The sequence below is a fragment of the Paramacrobiotus metropolitanus genome, unplaced genomic scaffold (genome assembly GCF_019649055.1).
Source record: "Paramacrobiotus metropolitanus isolate TYO unplaced genomic scaffold, Prichtersi_v1.0 Parri_scaffold0000114, whole genome shotgun sequence".
Taxonomy (NCBI): Eukaryota; Metazoa; Tardigrada; class Eutardigrada; order Parachela; family Macrobiotidae; genus Paramacrobiotus; species Paramacrobiotus metropolitanus.
Genome location: NW_026570334.1, coordinates 101,708 through 122,919, shown reverse-complemented (window position 1 = coordinate 122,919; position 21,212 = coordinate 101,708). Strand labels below are relative to the sequence as shown.

The following is a 21,212-nucleotide window of genomic DNA, read 5'->3' as shown; positions in this document are numbered from 1 at the left end:
GTTGGAGCTGGCGGTGCTGTAGCCGTTGACCACCTGGAAGCCGTTGGCATGTTTCTGTTGCTGCTGCAACTGCTGGTCCACGTTGACGCCGCTGTTGGCCTGGCCGCTGATGGAGAGGCCGCTGCCGCCCGCGTTATTCATCGACTGGCTGTACGTCGATGACAGACCGCTGAGGTACGTTTGACTGGCTCTGACTGCTCACCTGTGCGTTTCCCACACCGGACGCTGCACCATTCCCGTTAACGTAAATGAAGTGCCACCCGAAGAGCCTTAAGGGATTTGGCCCGGTACATAGCACCAAATTCGTGTACATACACGGGAATATTCGCTTTCGCGCACTTCCAAACGCTTTTTTGGGTTGCTTTTTGACATTGTGTAGCCAAATGATTTGTATACATAGGCGTGAAATTGCGCGCAACATCCGGTTTGGGAGTTATGGCTGTCAGAAAACTCCAATAAGTTTAAATGCATTCAGGTGTACCAAAAGTCTCATTATGGACCGTTCCGTTTCAAATTTTGCACGTAAATGCACATAACCATGAAAATCGTTCTTACACGGATCCAGACTTCCACGATTTTTTTCGAATTTTAAAATGAATTTTAAAATTTTTGAAATTCATTTTAAAATTTGAAAAGCATGCTAGAACATCGGATCGGTGTAAGAACGATCTTCATGGTCATGCGCATTTACCTGCAAAATTTGAAAGGGATCGGTCCATAATGAAACTTTTGGTACACCTGAATGCATTTAAACTTTTTGGAATTCTCTAACAGCCATAACTCCCGAACCGGATGTTGCGCGCAAAAACGGATTTCACGCCTATGTATACAAATCATTTGGCTACACAATGTCAAAAAGCAACCCAAAAAAGTGTTTGGGAGTGCGCGACAGCAAAAGTTCCCGTGTATGTACACGAATTTGGTGCTATATACCGGGCCAAATCCCTTAATCTATGAGATGAAAGTAGGTCTGGGAAAACACGAATAAGTTTAAAACAGCTGAAAGATCACTGTTTCCATTGTTCTGTCTGCATGCGCAAAGGGTTTGGCTATACAATGGTGTGCTGCGATCTTGTCTGCGCTCTCTCTAGACAGAGCTATTCAAGAAACAAAGAAAAAACTTTGGAATCAAAAGTTGAATGAGAAAGTTTTCTCGAATTAGATGCAATACACATCATTGGATGTGTTTTAGCCTGAAAAGCTTATATTCTCCAACATGCTAATAAAAAATGTTGTTAACTTAAAAAAAAACTGAGAAAAACACTTTTGAAAAGTGTTTTTTGGAGTTTATTCAAACATGCTTTGTTGGACTATAGCGGAGTGTCGGTATATAAGCTTTCTAGAAAATAACACATTAGCTGATGCCCATTTTGAAAGTGTAGCAAGTTTTACAATGAAGTTATCGATTTTTAAAGCCCTTTAACTAGTTTTTGGAAAACGGCAGCTGAATGGAGGGCTTGTGGACTGACCGGCAGCAATGTGTGCCAGAGCCGGCTACCCATGCCCGCGCTTGCAGAAAGAGATCAGACAGGACATAGCTTGAGAGGGAAGAATGGGTATGCTCCGGCCACAGGACAGCATCAGGTGTTCTGTCTGAGATCTTCTGTGGCATATCTGCCATGTGACTGGCCATGGCTAGCCGATAGCATCACTGCATTTACTGCGCCGCTGCTGACCCAGCCTTGTTTTTTTACTTATAACTTGTGATCACAGTTTACTGTGCCGTATCGGGACACACTCTCTGGAAGCCCGAAAAATTTCCTACAAGCTGATGTTAAAATTGGAAACATATTTAAACGCAAAGTCATCTCATAGTGGTCCCCTTAAGTTAAGCACACAGTTGCAGTAATAAAATAATCGATAGAATTCATCAATGAGACCATCTTATTAAGCACTACTGTACTAACCTTGAACAACTGCGGTGGTGCAGAACAGTGACAAAATAATTTGTAAAATTCGTTGCATTTCTATATCATGTACGTATGGATAGGTATGCAGACACTGATTTTTAAGGCCAGTTTTCTTGCGAGTGATACATTGCGACGTGCATAGCAGTGCAGACTGCATACCCACCGTCGCCGGCTTCCCGGCCTTGAATTTGTTTAATTAATTTTATTCGGGCAGTGGCCGAACAACATAACAAAGGGCCCTGCGCTTATTGACAGTCGACACTAAAAATTTTAATTTTATAATTATACACATTGATGAAAACCAACAAAACTGCTACTGCTATTTTCCGACAATTAGGCTTTCCATTCTGCTATTTCCGACATTTAAATTCAAAACGATTCCGGTTTAAAATTAAGACCGTGAGATACAGAACAACTTGCCGGCGGATGAAAGCTCTACAAGGTTTTCGTCGGAGAATAACGTTGCCAGGAAATCCGAAATTAAGACTGGAATATCGCTGGAAAGGTGTGGAAATTTGGGATGTGCCACAAATCACAGTTTGGAAAATACAAGTACCGAATACCCCTAAACTCGTCTTCTCAGATTCGCCGGTAAAGCGGATAGCAACACAACAGATTGCGATTTCTGCTGTCCCCGTGATCGCTGAAGCGAATTTCTCGGTATGTTCCGCTCACGTGCTCGCTGAACAGAGGACGCTCTGCTCTTCACTGAAGCCAGTTTCGGTCCACTACTCGCACTCGGTGCACTATTCGATGCCGCAGTATCAAGCGGGCAGGCACATAAGCAACCCGAAGAAAAACACCCAGGCGGACAAGGCGGAATTACGTCACACGTCATGGGTGTGGTCGTCGTTATCGGGTACTTGTTGACATTGGAATTAACATTGTTGCTGATGCTGACGCCGGTGCCGTTGCCAGTGATTTGCGAGTTGCCGTTGACGGTCAGTCCGTTGGAATTGTCGGAGTTGCTGTGGTCGAGGTTGTTGAGTGAGCCGGTGGCGGCGTTGCCGTTGGAGTTGGCGTTGCTGTTGCCGCTGACCACCTGGTTGCTGGTGTCCTGCTGCTGCGGATCCACGTTGACGCCGCTGTTGGCTTGGCCACTGATGGAAATGCCGCTGCCACCGGCGTTGTTCATCGACTGGCTGTACGTTGAAGGAAGACCGTTGCTCCACGTCGACTGGCTCTGACTATTCACCTGCGCGTTTCCCACACCGGAAGCCGCTCCATTCCCGTACACGTAACCGTTGCTTCCGGGTTGACCTATTCGAAAAGCGCATGTTTATCATTACAGTCAAATAGACGAAGAACAACACCCTCCTCCTGGTCGAATCTACCTTGGACTAGATGAGGGTACGCGAGAAGGGCGGCAATCAAACTGGCGACTAACATCATGGTCAACCGTGCAGTAACAACTTGCTAAGCTCAACAAAAGCGCGACCGTTGTGAAAAGTGAATACCCGCTGCTGCGCTTGTTCTTATTGTGGGCAGGGTACGCTCGGTAGCGCTGTTGGGCAACCGGGGTTCATTTGTATGCAAACGGAAATGTGTTCGACAGTTTCACTTAACGCATAAATTATGTAGTTGTCAAACTGTCTAATGTGTGTGTAAATGTTCTAGTTCATATCCTTGCGCCCACTTCCTTGTTCTGCGCTGTAAACAACAACAAACTGTCAACGAGAGATACATACAGACTCAATTTTTTTATGTTACCGCCAATTGCCTTCAAGCTATCTGCCGGGATAGCAAGATCAAATTATTTGACGTTGACCACTCCATTGTGTATTTAAATGTGTATTGAATTTGTCCAGATATCTATAGACGTATAGACGTCTATATATCATAATTATGTCTGTATATCCAGATATCCGTCTGGATATCATGGTGTGGCCGGAGTTGCTCTTGTCAACAGGTTCCTATCGGGTATCACTTTTTCGTTTCCACGTTCTTTTGGCGCTCTAAGCTTTTCAAAATTCAAATTCATTAATTTATCTTTGAGAAGTTATAAATGTAAAGCTTTTCGAGTGTACAAATTTTTTTGTGCTGAAAATGATAGAAGAAACGCAGATTCAGAATCCAAATAAAGTAAAGAACTCTATTTTTTTCTAATGATCTTTTACCTGTGTTTCCATCATCAAACAGGTTTTTACAGACCATAACCGCACAGCTTACAGAGGAAGTATGGACTGCATTGGCAGTCCGGTTGCATTTCTAATTAGAACACTTCTCATTAATGGGTGCTTAATTAGACACTTAATATTGTGAATGTGGTTTTTAGTTATACTGCCTACTGGTGCACTAAAAACTTCCGCTTCGGTGCATGTTATGAATGCAGTATAAAGCCAATGCCGTATGATGGACAAAAACCAATGTAAAAACATCTGTCTATTTAAAAGTCGAGTTACTGATCGCAGACTTTTGACGAAACCACACCCAGGATGTCCGTATATCTGTACCTCTGTAAAAATGCAGCGTAAAATTGTCTTTTTGCTTTGTCCTTTTGCTAATCTGCGCAACCGCCGTTCTTCGGGGTTCGTAGTGCGATTTCCTATTTCTTTGTGCATTTCAAACAGTGTATAAAATATTGCTCACCGGGTCAACCAGGAAGCAATGGCAACGTGTACGGGAGTGGAGCGGCGTCTGGTGTGGGAAACGCGCAGGTGAACAGTCAGAGCCAGTCGACCTGGATCAACGGTCTGCCGTCAACTTACAGCCAGTCGATGAAAAACGTCGGTGGCAGCGGCATCTCCATCAGCGGCCAAGCCAACAGCGGCGTCAACGTGGATCCACAGCAACAGGACACCGGCAACCAGGTGGTCAGCGGCAACAGCAACGCCAACTCCAACGGCAACGCCGCCACCGGATCACTCAACAATAACGATCACTGTAACTCCGATAATTCCAACGGGGTTGACCGTTAACGGCAACTCGCAAATCACTTGGCAACGTCACCGGTGTCAGCATTAGCAACAGTGTCAATTCCAACGTCAACAAGTACCCGATAACAACGACCACGCCGTATAGTTGTGACCGTGTTCCTATTGCCTGCCCGGCATATTGCTGCTTTTCGAGATGCGGCTGTGCCAGCCCGATTAACGCTCCGGGAGCTGTAGCGATAGCTGCAGGAGTGCCCCAGAGCGGGCCCAAAGGGACATCGTTGGTCAATGGTAAAACGCCACTGCAGCGAAGCAGACAGCGCGGAAATATGGTGCAGCGGTCGCGTGCTATGTTGTTACCGCGTGACGTTAATCGTGCAGCTGTTTCAAAGATGACAAATTCGAGGAAGCGCTCATAATTTTTATTCTTCTGGATTCTGATCACTGCAGAGATATTATTCATTTTATGACGGCTAATATTAGAATTTTGTCACGTTTTCCAGTAGGAATTCCCGTTGTCTGTGCAACTGTCTGTGATGCATCACAATAATAATATCATAACGTGGTAAAGTAGAGATATAATATATTGGTTTTTTTGCGATCGAACCTTAGAGCAGAGTTCCTTCATCTGAGAACTACCAGCTCTCTTATGTAATAATAAAACGTTTTACGATTTATTCAATATCGGGGTCTATCGTTCTGTGCCGTACTAACTTTATTACTTATGCATGTGGTCCTTTTTAATTTTTATAAATAAGATACTGCAGCCAAGTAACACAATACAGACTTATGTTAAAAATTGCCAGCAACCGGCTAATTCCTTTCTAGCTCGTAAAGGAAGACAATAAATCCGGTGCAACTTAGCAGAATCTGCAATAATTTAAACGACTTTGTAAAACCCAATTAGAAATCTACGGTAGTTCGCGCTTGGAAGAGGATAACCGTTACACACTGCACACGAACCCGTTACTGGTGTTGGCCAATCGGTGTCTGACCTGTTTTTTTCATACATACCGATATCAAATGCGACATTCTCATCGCCCCCAACTTTCCGACGTAAGCAGCCGGCGTTTCCAGTGAGCTGGTGTCCAACCAATTTTGTACGCAAAAGTTATTGTTAACAGCCGTGAGGAAATTATTGTCAGTATCAGGCAGCTCTTCCGACCATTTAGAATTCGTTGCTGGCTTCAGTAGCGCCTTGCTGCGGCTCTGCAAATTGATGCTGTATGTCTATTGCGCTGATTTAAACGCTACTGTAAGTTTCTGCTAAAGTAGAATTTGTAGGACTTTACAGCTAGTTTGATATAGTACGAGTATATACTGGCTGAGGTCATATAAGTAGTGAAATATTTTGCCCTTACACAGTCACTGCCGAGGACGTTGCAATAGGCCACGAGTAATTCTTTCATGCACCTGTGCAGTTTGTCAGCCTGTAACGAAAAGTTGTTTCGCAATGGCAAAGTTTAACAGTTCAGTATTTCCGTAGAAATTAGCAGTACTGGCACGAAAAAACATCCAAATAAACCGCGGGTGCTGTCAGCTTTGTTAAGTGTCAACTAATATAAGCAGAAACAATCTTTAGTTATTCATATGATCATATCAATAGTTTATAAAATAAATAATAGTTCATAATATTCAATACAAATATGCGTTACAATGTACCTCTTTAGTCGATCGTAAATGCACTGCAATCAATATGATATCCCATATAAACCCGTGAACTTCATACATGCAGGTACGGATAAGTTCATCCGAAGTTAAAAGCGAAGGATCCATTATCCACGTAACGTCAGCCAAGTACACCAAGATATCGCAAGCAAGGAACGCAAGAACAAAATCGGAACCGTATCTGTTGTAATCTCTGTATACACTGCATATCCAGCTGCACAGCTCACGAAACTGCCGAATCTGTTCGACATATGCTGCTGGTAGTAAACGTTTATTTTCTAGTTCGCACAACAACAGTTGTCCACGCTCAACACAGCAGTGAAGAGCGGCAGTGAGCGCGTATACCACAGTGCAGATAATAGCCATTGACACAGTTTGCATAAATTTCCCGGATGTGTATGAAGGAAATCCGACGAAAAAATGGTAGGCCAATGGAGACCGTGTCCTTACCGGCATCATCCACTGCGGCGTTGGAAATGTTTTTAGCGTAAGATTGGCATTTCGTGTTAAATCCTCATTATCGCGAATACAACCTCGCACTCGGATCAAAAATTCAGGGAAGAAAATAAACAGCGCCATGCTGATGTAAAAGGGACGTTGCATCCGAAAGGTCAGTGGCGCTGTTGTCAACTCTGCCCATTTCTTGCTGTCGATTTGTCTGGTGAAATCGCTAATGATCTGTTTTAGCCGCGGACCGTTGCGATAGGTTAAATAAACGAGTGAAGAGACCGCAACGCGTTCAACTATCCAACGGAGATGATAGATAATCTGTAGGACGGCGATACTGGATAAACCTCTGGTAGCTGACACATGGCTGATCATAGCGGCGACATCGTCATTTACGAGCACGGACACAGATGCGAGAAAAAGCAGTAAAAGCACAAACTGAGCTACAGTCAAAGCTTTCTGTTTGACTGCCGTTTTTTCTTCTGGATGATCGGTTAACGGGATCAGTTCAAAGATTTTCCATACCAACAGAAAAAATTGCAAGCTTTGCTGCAGGTTTGTCGTGCTGCTTGCCTGCATGTTTGCCAGCAGCCAGCAGGTAAAGACAATGCTGCTCAATACTAAATACACATGTTTTGGATGTTTTTGGTCAAACTGCCGCCATTAAATGGATAAAACTGTCTTGCAGTTTCTTTCGCTGTAGTACGCGCGTAGAATGCAAGGTAATTCCGAATATCCGCAATAATACGCTGCTCGGGACGAGAGGGTCCCACAAGTATACAGTTTTGTTGTATTAGGGATACCAGAAACGTTAGAAAATCGTCAAACGTAACGTCAGCTAACAGCTGAAATGCAGTAAGATAAATAACAACTCTACCGGTTCGCCATTTGATAATACCTCTGTATGAACGCACGGGTGGGATTTAGCACTGTAGGCACCTAATGCCGAACATAGTGGTATTACGCTGCCACCTCTTGGTGCAGCCCGTATACTCGATTGCAGTACATACGTTATTCACACAACAGCACTTTTCCGGGAAATTGGAATAAACGGTTGTAAGGGCGAAACCGCGTACTACAGATATCATCACCTCCTTGATATTGGTAACAAAGGCAGTCTCAGAACAACCATTAGTATTTTGCAAAACTGACAAAACAAAAAACAGGCCCACGAAACTCAGTACGTTTAAATGAAGCCCCAGACGTCGACGCCCTTTAAGTACTTACCATAATTACCGTGCGATTACATACTGTACATACGAATTCCTCATACACGATTATACTCATATCGTGTCCATTACATCACGATGCCTCATACATTAAATCTATTCGACTGCCCAACGAAAACATCTTACGGCTAACGTTGTAAATTTTTCCACATGCAATGATTCCGTTTTCTGTTAAGAAAACTGTAAACACGAATTCATACGTTTCGCCTACCGTCGCCGGCACAAAATGTTTGTCAAGAATAAAAAAATCTTCCAACCATAACCGAACCGTAGGTTGCATAAGGACAGCAACCGGCTAATTTAGGTTGCAGAGAAGTGCTACCGTTCAAAGTAATGGATCCATTATCCAGGTAAAGTCAGCTAAGTACACCAAAATAACACGTACAAAAAACTGCAAAACAAAAGCAGAACAGTATTTCTTGTATTCGCTATCTGTACTTCGAAAATCGCGATCTTGCCGTTTTGTCTTTGAAATAATACAAGCATGTCAAGGCAAATATACAATCGAAAATACAAGCATGTCAAGGCAATACGCATACTTACCCATTATGGGAATGTCTGAAAATTTAAATGAGAGAGCAACTAGCTACAGAGTAGATCCCTCACTATTTGACGGGGACATTCGAAATCAAAATACTAAAACGGCATAGGTATTATGGCAAAGACTGCAAATCCAAATAAAAGCAACTGACTACATGTAGATTGCAGATCACTAACTAGTAAACTACGTACTTGACGGTCATTGAAAGAAACGTGGTAGCGATGCAGAAGCTATTCTTTGAACGTAAATTTTACAGTTTTTGAACAGCGTTTGAAAACACAAATATTATAAGAAGGTAGAACTAGAGATATGGTGCATAACCGCTATGCCGCTATGGCTAAATAAAGAACCACATAACAGTTACAGTTCCAACGCATCATCCATCCATCCATAATCGAAGCATCCGTAAGAGATGCATTGCCATAATTACAGTTCTGCTTCTATCCAGGTAAGGTCAGATTTGCTACGACACCATATGTAATTTGCGAAGTAGATGCCAGAGTTTCAACTTTGAACATTAGCGTATCCATAACCACTTTGATATCGTGCTTCTGATAGATGAGCACTCCATAACCCAAAGCGATTCCAGCCAGCTAATAATATAATATTACCAAATTACAACGTTGATTAATTTTTTTAGGGTCGTGCACGATACTTACCGCGGGTACGAATTGCTTGTCGATTCGTAGAAATCCGCCGATGGTAACGGCGCGATCGTGCATGCTGCACAGCTCCAGCAGACGATCGAATTTGGCTTGCAAATATAATAAATTAAATAATTAGAGCTGGGCGCAGGGCAGGGATCCTGTCCCTGCAGGACAGTTTCAGGGTAAAATGCTGCCCTGAAATCTGCCACAGGTTCAGGTTCAGGGCAATTAAACTTCCTGAAAGTTCAGGGACAGGGCGTAACTCAGTCCTGCAGGAACCTGAATTTTTTAAAGAAAATCAAAGTTATCGGAATTTCAGTTTTGTGGAAGACAAACATGGCACCCGCAAGTTGACAATTTTGCGGGTGATGGCCCCAAGAAGTGCATCACGCGCTAAAAAGTGCATAAAAACACACTACCTCAGTACGTTACAGTAAAAATGCGCGCGCTACGCGCGCGTTAGCTCGTTTCGCTACTGTCTGCTCATCGACTTTCCAATGTGAAAATGCGGAAAAAATTTTATTACTAAAATTTAATTTCAACACGCTCAGGTTTCCAGGTCAGGCTCAGGGTGAAGGGCATGAGGTTCAGGACAGGTTCAGGTTGATCGACACGGTGAGTTTCAGGGACAGGACAGGTTCAGGGAGAGAAAAATTAAAAAGTACGGGTTCAGGGCAATGTAGCCGTCCTGTTCCCAGCCTACTTGCAATGGTTTGCCGTAGAAATGGGTTCCAGCTTCGAAAAGGTGCTCCCGAAATAACCGTGCCTACGTTTCGAAAAAAATTAGGTGATCGTCAAAATACGAGTACATTTCACTGGCACTTCAGTTTGCAAAATTCACTACACTACCTCCGTTTCGATAGGCATTAATTACTGTAGTTCCTGTACACCAGATCGCCTGATCTGGCTGATCATGAAATGAGTGGAAAATCCTCACCTTTACTTCGGTCAGACGATAAATTAGGCTTTTGCAGCGACCATTCAGAAATATTAGCACATTGCCATAAATCATACCTCTTCGCTACAAGAAATCCCGATCCAGTACTTTATAATGGCGTTGGCAATCCCGATGCCGCCCACAATGTGCACGACACTTTCATCGACGATTTCGGTCAGATTCCGTTTCCCGGCATCCAAAAGCGTAAATAAGTAGCCAAATACAGCCGCCACACCAATGAGTTCTTTAATGAAAGTGATCAACAAGAACCAGGAAAACGCCCTATCAGTGGCGCTTATTAATAGTTGCAGGCTTCGATATTGCTGCTCGATATTATCCAGTCTCGCTACAGAATTATCGGCTCTTTGAGCTAACTGGCGGACCTCCTTTCGTAGTGCATGGAACATTCGTCGAACGCGTAGCACAATTCCCAACAACAGGCTTTGCGGGACAATTTCCGCATTGGCTGCCAGTGCCATAGCGGCGATCATCGTGGCAGTGACCTGATATTTCTTGAGACGTACCGATAACAGCGTGACTGTAGTGGAAAAATCCTTTCAAACGCATAAGGTGCATGTTTATAATGTAAAGTGTGACGATAAACGCCACTATGTACAGCACATTCCAGGTTAGCAACACAACGCTTTCTAAATTGTATTTCCGGTCTGATAAACAAGGTGCCATTAGAAGGAGTTTCTGATGCAGTCTGATCATCTTTTTCGAGTTGCGATTCAGCACAATGATCAGGAGCGCTGGCTGAAGAAACACATTAACCATAAAGACCACGCGAATCAACGTGAAGAATTCCAGATTTTGCAGATCGCTGCGATTGTTATTGGTATACGCCAAAATTGTACTGACGACCCATGTCACTGACACGCAACACAAGCAAACGGACCAGAAAACCAGAAAGCGACTTCTCTTGATCTTGCAGATCGTATCTCCGTTTTGAAGGTCAGGAACAGATATGGAAACTGACCGGATACTTGCATCCAGCGGAAGAGCATCCTCAAGAATGACATCTCTCCAAGTACCATACTAACAGTGTCCTTTGACTATTGAGAATGGTTTCAGTATGTTGCTAATAATGCAACAAAGCAGCCCTGTGAAAAACTCTGCATCTCACTACGGCAATAAGCCATAACCTTCGCGCTGCCAACAGATTAAGTACTTAATACATTATTAAATACCTGTTATGCGAGTGCGACGTACATCAGTACATGCGACCGCCTGTGTCCATAACACGAAATTGAATACTTATCGAAAATGATCGATATTAGCAGCAATTATCTGTCAATGTCAATCTTGGCGGAACACTGCGACATATCACTGCAGACCGTCATAGAGCGATAGAATTTCTTTTTACTGTTGTCGTCAGTCGATATCGAGAATGTGCTGAACTTACTCGTAGACATGTTGTATCTTTCGTACCCCTAAACTGCAGCCGGATGTCGAGCAGATCAGATTTGGTTTGCTGCCGGTTACTTTGTCATGACAGCTGCTTCTTTGTATCTGTAAGTGTAGTCACAGAAGTGTTTGTGCGATGCCCGACATTGCTTTAATTAGACTGGATGCCGGAATTGCGGAAGAATTATGCAAACATGAAACTCAGCCGAGGGTAATGAGACTAATGACATTGTATGATATTACATCATATCGAACATACTATGTTCGATCTAATGCGGGAAAGAGCTACTGATTCAGGGTAGCTTCCAGTGCAAATTGTGTTACATCGTCGCTAACGACGCCTGTCATTGATACACTTTCATGGCCGCTCAACTCGTGAGTGCAGTGCATCAGATTGCAGTGTAATCCTTAATAGAAATAAAACTTATGCCAATCCAAGTATTGTAGTCATTTTTAATGTTTATTACGATAAAAATGCGTAGAAAACTCGTATATGGGCTACCTACACTCGAATATTACGGCCTTTTTTCATATAACGCATCTACGTTTTAAGTAATACTTGAAACACCCTGGTAAAGGTTTGTACGAGTACTTCCACAAAACGTAGCGGGTTCTACGACGAAACGGCACTCATACTGTTATAATACTCGTACGTTCCAACAATAATATTAAAATATCACCGTTTTCGTTGCTGTTTTTACTCCTCGAAGGAAGCATGAAGAAAGTAACGATGCCGTCGATGCGTGCCTTCGTAACAGGTAAACATGGCTACTGCATTTGGCTGGTGCGATATTCTGCTCACTGTTGCCTAATCACATGCGATTGATGCAAAGGTCCTGATGGTAATATACTAGTGGCCACTGCGCTTCCGCTTTCAGGTCCGTACTTGTTTCATCGAGCAACGTCTACAGGAGCAGGGATACCACCCACTCTGTTTTAATGTTTAATCGGGTTTCACTTTGGCGTTAGTGGTGTGATAGCGCATAGTAAAGCTGCTGCAGTATCGACTGCAGAGCTGTCTCGCTCTTTGCGGTTAACTCGATTTAATCCAGAATAGGGTAGATGCACCCGTTATCCTTGTCTTTGTACCATATATAAAGATAGTGCCCTTTCTCCTGGGTTCGGGGTCGGCCCACTACAGTATTCCTTTGCCGTTCTTTTGCTTTTTCCGTTTCAGTGTTACTTACGCATCGTCCATGAATTTGTTGGTGATAGTTGATCACATTGGAGAATATCAGGATTCATGAATCACGATGTACATCGTATAATAAATGAGATGTTAGTGAATGCGGGCAAGGGCAAATATCACTAGAAGTATATCAGTAGAATGCAGCTGAATAAGACTGTAAACAATTTACACCGTTTGGCGCGCCATACTCGTATGCAGCGCTTGAGCATTCAGAAATTCGAAAGCAAGCGCATCTCGTAGTCACGCGACAGTCCTCTACACAGGTTTTTGTTTACTTACTGAGATTTGTGAGTTTTCAATTTCGTTTGCGGAAAGAGAAAGATTCCCAGAATTGTCTTTTCAAAATAAAAATGGCATTTTTAAATCGTGATGCTCATCTTTTCGATTCCGGCAGAAGCTCTTCGACGATGAGGGAAGCATTGGTGCCAAAAGTGCGTGCCGTCGTGGAGGAATCGCAGGAACTGGTTCCTCAGGCAGCAGTGCATTTCCAGCTGCGATGGCGCTACAAAAACTTTCCAGCCTACCGTGACGAGATGCGAGAAGGAGAAACAACCTTCTCCGATGGCATCACGATGACGGAACTCGGCGTGAAGACCTTCAAGGGACGCTGTCGCCTGCGCATCACACCTACCGATCGCGGACTTTACGGTCCCGTAGTACGTGCTACCGTGTGCTTCACGGATGAAGAGCTGCATTCCACCCGCTACACCGGAGAACAGACCATCCATGTGAAATACAAACTGACGTTAGTTTTTCCACTGGTTAGTCATTTCTACCCAGGTTTATCCTAAACCTGTTCGTGTTATGTGTGTAGGATTGGCACGGATACACAATCAGTTGCGCGCGGTCATTATGTGAATGGACAGTGGTCGGAAATGCAGATAGTATCCAAGCACACTCAACATGACGCGACTAATTCATCTGGTGCGGCTAGTGCAGCAGCCTGTGACCATTCGGAATTAAAAGGCGACTGTGTGACTATTGTGGCCGATGCCATTGTGTATCCTAGACCAGAGAAGGTGCATAAGGTCTCCAAAACCACTGACTCGATTCGGGTAGGTCTTGACATTCAGGTTTTTGCATCCTTGCCGTAGCGAGTAGGTTGTGATACTGATAGCTGATACTTAATCATATTGTTCTTCCTTTGACGTTTATCGCGTTTCGGAGACTTTAACAGCACGAATTCCAGCGCACCAGAGAATGCTGTGTCTTCTGCGTTGCTCAAAGTTAGAAAGCCAGAGGAGTTTTGTTAATCTCGTGTACAAGCTCGAATAAACTATTACATAATAAGTTTTCGAAAAGTTTTTGTCCTGTGAAACAACACAGAGAATACACCGTCGTTGATTCCCCGGACGTGAATAAATGTCCAGCATGGTACGAATGGTATCAGGTTATCAACTATGAGTGCAAGAAGCAGTCAGTTAGTTCGTACACGACAATTGACGAAATCTTTGCTTTACACACAGGACAATCAGGGCCATGCGGCCTGAATTCTGTTGGAATGGTTGCACCACTGGACTGGGGAATATGGAATACAAAGAGTTGTCGAGGCGTTGACACATTTCCAGTACAAGTACTCATCATGTTCTGCATTACCGCTTAGCCAGTATCAGCATTTGCCAATATCAAAATCAGTTAGCGTCTTTGGAAACTGTATGCGTTGCTTTCATTGTTTTCTATATTCGTTCTTCTCATTATTTTGTATTTCTTCTGTCTCATTAATGGATTCTTACCTATGTTTTGATTTACGTTTACGGCTTTCGAGATCATCAGTGACTATGCTGTGGTTTACCGAATAAAATAATTATTTTGTTATGGGCGTTTTGTGCTTTTTGAAAATGGAGTAAATAAAATAATAATTTACGGTTAGTGCAGTAGAAGTACCTATAGAGTGCGTGGCAGAGCAAGTAGTCGCTATATCTTACGAGCCAGAATATCACGCGAACTGCATGCAAGTTAATCGCACCACTAAGAGCATAACATAATGTATGATTCAGCAGCCGGCTATATGTCGTAACGAAATAAATCCGCAATAGTATTCCGCACTTTGCTGCTCCCAAAATTCGAGGAAATCGCCCTGGTTCACCGGCGATACCAGCTCGTCGCGCTGCTATCCGACTCGTGGCGGCCATCGCTACCACATCATCGCTTTCCGCCAGGAGCGAGCCAGACTGAAAAAGCGTTTACGAAACTGTTTGTGTGTGATGAAAAACAGCAGAAAGGTCCGGGAATGATTGGCGTACAGCGACACATTGCACCAATACACAACGCAACCATCTACACAACAACTGTTGTAGGAGCTTCAGTTATTTACAGGAAGAATGTGCATGCAACAATTACAAAAGAACTATGATGGGTTGCCGGTTTATAGCCAGATTAGGTACCACGTTGCGCATCATCTGCGATGGCAAGAAAATATTTCTTCCCTTTACTTCTATTCAGGTAAAGTGAGATTGTTATCAAGCCATGTCCAAACTGCCGGACAGATGTCAAAAAGCCCATTCCAACGCCTGCATATCCATTTTCGTTTCCGGTTTTCCAAAATCCTCCGATAGGTAAGGTTGCGATTGTTAATGCTGCAAAGCTGAATCTGATCAGGATGCAAAGCAGATCCCATTGGCCTTGTAATGACCTACCGTAGAAGCGGGTTTTATTCAGCCGCTTTCGAAATAATGACACCTTCATTTGAAAGGAGAAGGATTATTTATCGGCATGCACAGTAACTTCAACAACGTTAAATGCTTGCTGCTTGTTGCATATAATACATAATTGAGTAAATGTCCTTATATGTATCAGCACATAGTATCAATTTACGACTACCATCCACAATCTGGAAACAGGCACCTTTATGGATTTGCCGCTTCTAGGTAATTGCCCCTACGCTACCAGCACGATACCAGCACGATATTACCGTGACTGACGTTTGCCCGATATTTGACCAACGCGAAATTTTTTATTCCGTGTACATTGTAGCTGCTAGGTCGCCCAGTTTCGACGCCGATGGAATAATACCTAAATCTGCATTGAAGTTCTCAAGTGTATTCTCTTTTCGGCGTTCGGGAAAATCCCGCTATTGCATTACAAAAGAGACACCGCATGCGCCCACGAATATGCGAAGAACTTTTGGACAAGACTCTAACTGATTTTAACCACACCAAGTTTTCTTTAACAGTGTGTGCAAGTGTTATTCGTCGTTGCGCTGAAACCGTATTTGTGCTAGAGGTTCAGTTCGCAATTTCTTAAAACAGTGCGTGTTGCAGTTGCACAACCTTGTATACCGTAATAAACACTTCCAACTGGAACCACGGCACATATGTCAACAACATGCACATAAACGGGAACCGCGGGACACACAACACGTGCTGATTTTACTTCGAAGAATCCACATTAACGAAGGTAAGTTAAATTACAAATAGCAAAGGATATTGATTGTGACGCAAATAGCAAATGACACTTTAAAATCAAGACTTATGAAGAAAGTTTCTAAGAGAATTATCACCAATCAAAGTCCAAAGCACACAATACGCCAAGCCAATCATAAATCGTTAGTTCTACGAGTACTTTAGCGCATATTTGAGGTTTATTCGGCCGACCCGGTCTCTCAGGCTTTACGAGCCTTTTGTCCCTTTCCATCACACCCATCGTAAAGGCCGAACGCTCTTTCCCCCGGCCTATTATTGTACGATTTGCAGGGTGATTCTGTAACTGGTCTATAACGACCACCGGCACGACGTGCGCGCTTCAGTGCTCCAGTCTTCGCCTGGTTTTCGGGGGAGGTTGTGTCGTTGGTGATGGCGAGTTGGACTGCAACGGTAGCATTGCTTGCATGCGCGGATACAAGCCCGGTATCCGCGTTCGCCTTGGCCGGATAAGCCTGCAACAGATTACCCGCGTTGGCATATTTTCGCAACTGGAGCCAGTTCGCAGGTTGAACTCCGTTAACACAAAATTACCCGGTCTTACTAATAATTTTACGACTGTGAAGATGAGTCAGCATTGCTTAAGAAAACAACAAAAAAGATGGGCTTCCAAAGATCTAAAGTTCTTCAAAAATTACACCTCCTTAGACTTATGACGAATTTCCCGTTATCTGAAGTTTAAACAGTATAGAATGTCGTTAGATGTGTCGTTCACTGTCGCAGTGAAAGATGAAAGTTTCTCCTACACTATACACAACGGAGAATACTGTGGAATCTGTAGTAACTGTACACGCTCATGACAGATACTAATTTCTCAATCACAACTTCAGCATAGCGCTGAGAAATAATCACAGAGAACAGATGTCTTTAGACACAGATAACTACATGAAGATAGTTCACAACAATTGCATAAACACATGTGTTATACGCTAATGAGTGCTACTGTAGACGTACGTGGCTACCCGTTACATAACAGTAATACCTGAAGGTGAATTCCAGAACAAAACGGAACATTTAATTTTTATTTAAAACAAAACAATATTTAATTTTTATTTAGAAATGTGCCCATTAAACATAACTCGCCCTCCTTAAAAAGCTATAAGTGCACTGAATCCAAGATTCCTGCTTAAAATTACGAACTCACCAACTCACCAGCTCACCAGCAAAACCGCTGCAGCGGAAACAATGGGGTAACAGAAAATTTGCTCATGATCCCACGTTCACGGAGTGTTTGTTTTACTTGTCGAAGAAAACTGTCGCAAACTTTTAGTAAATGAAAATTGTTATGCTGCGGAATACGAACTTATTCCTTTTCCGGTATGGTTTTATATACGAAAGTTCAGGCTGTTTCGATATTTGCCATATCCGATGCTTCAGCGGTTTTCGAGTGTTCCAGAAAGTACGGGTATGCAGCTTTTACCGGGGCTGTTTGTGGAAATTTGTTCTGTCATAAAACAGCCATTCTTTTAACAGGTACCGATCTCTCAAATCATCTTCCGGGTATTAATAGCACCTTGCAGTCCTTTATGCTATGCTATTCGGAGTATACCTCGCAAAATTCTGACATCTGCAAAAACTGGAGCACATGCATGTAGTCGTAAGCTGACTTAGCGCGTAGTTGTACTTTTTTCTTGAAAGTCAGCCTGAGAGTGATTCACTTAATGCTGCATATTACGATACATAGTAAAAATGCTAACAATTGTGATTAAAATTATTCTTTGCTTCAACGAGCGTTGTCTTGCTATCTACTTGCCGGCATTACGTCCTAAATAGTTAGCAACCTTTACAGCGGAAAATGTTACGATTTGAGGTTCTTTCTCCAAGCGTAACGAAGAGTATTATTGTAAGCAGATGCAACTTGTTCGGGACAAAATGCCGAAACCAGGAAACCCCGAGGCTTCCAAACGTAAAATATGTAAAAAATAGGGTTAAAAATTGTAGTTTTTTGTCTGATTAAAAACTAACTTATGTCTGTTGTGTGCTGTAATGGGCCAACGATACACTTTTTATTCAGGGAAAGAATCCTGCGTTGAGAGATTACAAGGTGAATAACGTCGTACACAGAATAGGTCAATAACGTCGTATTGTACACAGAATAATCGGTATCGGTATTTGTATCAGCTTTTCCAAGCGTTTTGACTACGTAATAATATCAAGGACCCCAGCAGCATTTATTATCATAAGGCACTGCTTAAAACGTTTAGAAGGGCGAAGACAAGAAATAAATCAGAATTCTACAAAAAAACGAACATGATTAACATGGTAAGAGTAACACAAGCTCAATAATTTTGCGTTTCTGTAGTTCTCCATTGAACCTTTTAATATCTATATTTGATATTACAGTAGCTTATAAAAATAAGTTGTGTGGCTAAATATTATGGCTTTTATATGCTTAAAGTGGCACGGAAATAAAACAGGGAAATGCGCTTCTGCAATGAAGGATATTTAAATGATTGTAACATTTTCCTATTTAAACTAACTATTCATTACGTTACGCCTGTACAGCAGAGAGCAAAACAACGCTTGTTGACCCTCCAGCGGGCAGTACCCAAAGGAGTGTGAGTATCTTTTGAAAATCGGGATTTCCCGGTACAACAACCAGCAAAAGAGAAATTTTTGTGAGCTTGTGCTGATTATAGGTTATGACAAGATGACCAGACTGTTTGCCGACACCAATGTGCATGGACGCTCTAAAGCATAAAAATATTCAATTTTGTAATAATTAGGCGAACATGAATTACGTAAAAACAATACGTAAGTACTGTATCACAAAACTGAAAACATTTTTTTTTCAAAAAGTTGGTACTAGTCAGCAAAATTTAAAAAATGGTAAATGTATTAGTGGCCGCTAGAACTTTCTGGAGCGTATTAGCGGCCGGAAGTAATCCGTAAGGCTACCGCAAAGGTCAACCTCATCAAGGTGCAATAATAATGAATCAATGTAGTTTACAATCGCTAGAGGCTGATCAAATTTCCAAATTTAAATGTTTCTCAATACTGCGCTGCTCCGTCGCTTTGTTAGCCCAATCCATGCACCGATATCACAGGTACGTAGAAACGCTGCAGAGCGCACAGTATTTTGCCGCCCTTTCACACTATATTTCAATGGCCCTAACCGGTAGGCCGCGTTCGGCTTCCCTAAACGTTTTGTTTTCCGAAAGCAGACAACTTTTGAAACGATTTTGCTTTTTTTGCGACCGCCCAGAATATTGATCAGCAACAGCGCTGTTGCCAGCTTCCGACAACCGGAACCGCGTCTTCTAGTTCTGGTGCTCAACTTACAGAACCTGCGTTAACCGCTTTTGGGTAAAGCGTTTTCTATGGTACTTCGCTGATTTATCTCCAGTTTAATTATTCATCCTATAAATAGTTAATTAGCAAAAACTACGAGTTCAGGAAGATCGATATTCGATATTAGCCATTTTCGCGCACCTTCCGTTAACAGTTAACCTAACATGCCAGTTTAAATTATCACTTTATTTCGGTTTTAAAGTCCCTTATTGGAAGTTATTGCTAATTATGCTAAAAGATATATGTTCGCGATAACTGGACAAAAATTTTAGACACCATGTTGTGCCTGACACCAGTGTCCGCCAGTGGGTTAAAGCAAAGATTAATTCTTAGTATTTCTTACTAATATGGAGGAACCAATTGAGTCAGCTCTCTGGCCGCCGTTCAAGTGAAAAGTACGTACAACTATGCGCTAAGTCAGCTTACGACTACATGCATGTGCTCCAGTTTTTTGCAGATGTCACAATTTTGTGAGGTATACTCCGAAGCGTAGCATAAAGGAATGCAAGATGCTATTAATACCCGGAAGATGATTTGAGAGATCGGTACCTGTTAACAGAATGGCTGTTGTATGTCAGAACAAATTTCCACAAACGGCCCCGGTAAAAGCTGCATACTTTCTGGAACACTCGAAAACCGCTGAAGCATCGCATATGGCAAAATATATTGAAACAGCCTGGGCTTTGGTATATAAAACCATGCCGGAAGAGGAACAACTTCGTACTCTGCAACAAAAAGTTTTCGTATACATAAAGTTTTCTACAGTTTTCTTCGACAAGAAAACACTTCGTGAACGGTAGATCATGAGTCAAATTTTGTCCTACCGCATTGTTTTCGCCGCAGCGGTTTTGCTGTCATTGGTGAGTTCGTAATTTTAACAGTAGTCTTGGATTCAGTGCATTTATAGCATTTTAAGAACTGCTAATAATGTTTAATGGACACATTTCAAACTAAAAATTAAATATTGTTCCGTTTTGTACTGGGATTCAAATTCAGGTGTTACTATTATGTGATGGGTAGCCACGCATGTACTGTACACAGTGGCACTCGCCAGCGTAAACAAATGTTTAACTGTTTATGCAATTGCTGTATATTAGCTGCAGGTACATTAGTGATCTGTGTCTAAAGGCGTCTCTTTTCTATGCTTATTTCTCAGCGCTATGCTGAAGTTGTGATTGAGCTCAACGATTATCTGTCATGAGCGAAATAACGAATACAGGATTCGACAGTATTCTACGTTGTGTATAACGTAGGAGAAACTTTCATTTTTCATTATGACAGTAAATGACACTTCTGACGACATTCTATACTGTTCAGACTTCAGATAACGGGAAATTCGTCATAAGTCTAAGGAGGAGAAACTTTAGCTCTTTGGAAGTCCATCTTTTGCGTTTTTTCCTAAGCAATGCTGACTCATCTTCACAGCCGTAAAATTATTAGTATTAATCTTTTGTTAGCGATGTTACTGTATATGAGTTCAATCTGCGAATTGGCTCCAGTTGCGGAAATATGCCAAAGCCGGTAATCTGTTGCAGGCTTATCCGGCCAAGGCCAGCGCGGATACCAGGCTTGTATCCGCGCATGCAAGCAATGCTACCGTTGCAGTCCAATCCGCCATCACCAACGACACCACCGCCCCCGAAAACCAGGCGAA

At 42.6% G+C, this 21,212-nt stretch overlaps 2 protein-coding genes across 2 annotated transcripts; one reads left to right on the top strand and one right to left on the bottom strand.

The window, feature by feature from the left end:
* Positions 1-2,132: 2,132 nt before the first annotated feature.
* On the bottom strand, positions 2,133-3,381 carry LOC129598100 (uncharacterized protein DDB_G0288805-like). Its single transcript, XM_055495852.1, has 2 exons — positions 3,245-3,381; positions 2,133-3,170 (listed from the first exon to the last, which is right to left on the bottom strand). Exons 1-2 carry the CDS (start codon positions 3,300-3,302, stop codon positions 2,476-2,478), a joined length of 753 nt encoding a protein of 250 aa, XP_055351827.1. The 5' UTR covers positions 3,303-3,381; the 3' UTR covers positions 2,133-2,475.
* Positions 3,382-13,114: 9,733 nt separating this feature from the next.
* LOC129598106 (uncharacterized) lies at positions 13,115-14,599 on the top strand. Its single transcript, XM_055495860.1, has 3 exons — positions 13,115-13,593; positions 13,663-13,903; positions 14,315-14,599. The coding sequence occupies exons 1-3, from the start codon at positions 13,199-13,201 to the stop codon at positions 14,336-14,338; spliced, it is 660 nt and encodes a 219-aa protein (XP_055351835.1). The 5' UTR covers positions 13,115-13,198; the 3' UTR covers positions 14,339-14,599.
* Positions 14,600-21,212: the final 6,613 nt, after the last annotated feature.

Bases quoted from the DNA above. Each gene is read 5' to 3' on its own strand.
- LOC129598100 (XM_055495852.1), bottom strand. From the start codon at position 3,302: ATGATGTTAGTCGCCAGTTTGATTGCCGCCCTTCTCGCGTACCCTCAT. The intron at 3,171-3,244 runs GTAGATTCGACC...CTTTTCGAATAG, and splicing joins GTACCCTCATCTAGTCCAAG to GTCAACCCGGAAGCAACGGT.
- LOC129598106 (XM_055495860.1), top strand. From the start codon at position 13,199: ATGGCATTTTTAAATCGTGATGCTCATCTTTTCGATTCCGGCAGAAGC. The intron at 13,594-13,662 runs GTTAGTTTTTCC...TTATGTGTGTAG, and splicing joins CATGTGAAATACAAACTGAC to GATTGGCACGGATACACAAT. The intron at 13,904-14,314 runs GTAGGTCTTGAC...CTTTACACACAG, and splicing joins AAACCACTGACTCGATTCGG to GACAATCAGGGCCATGCGGC.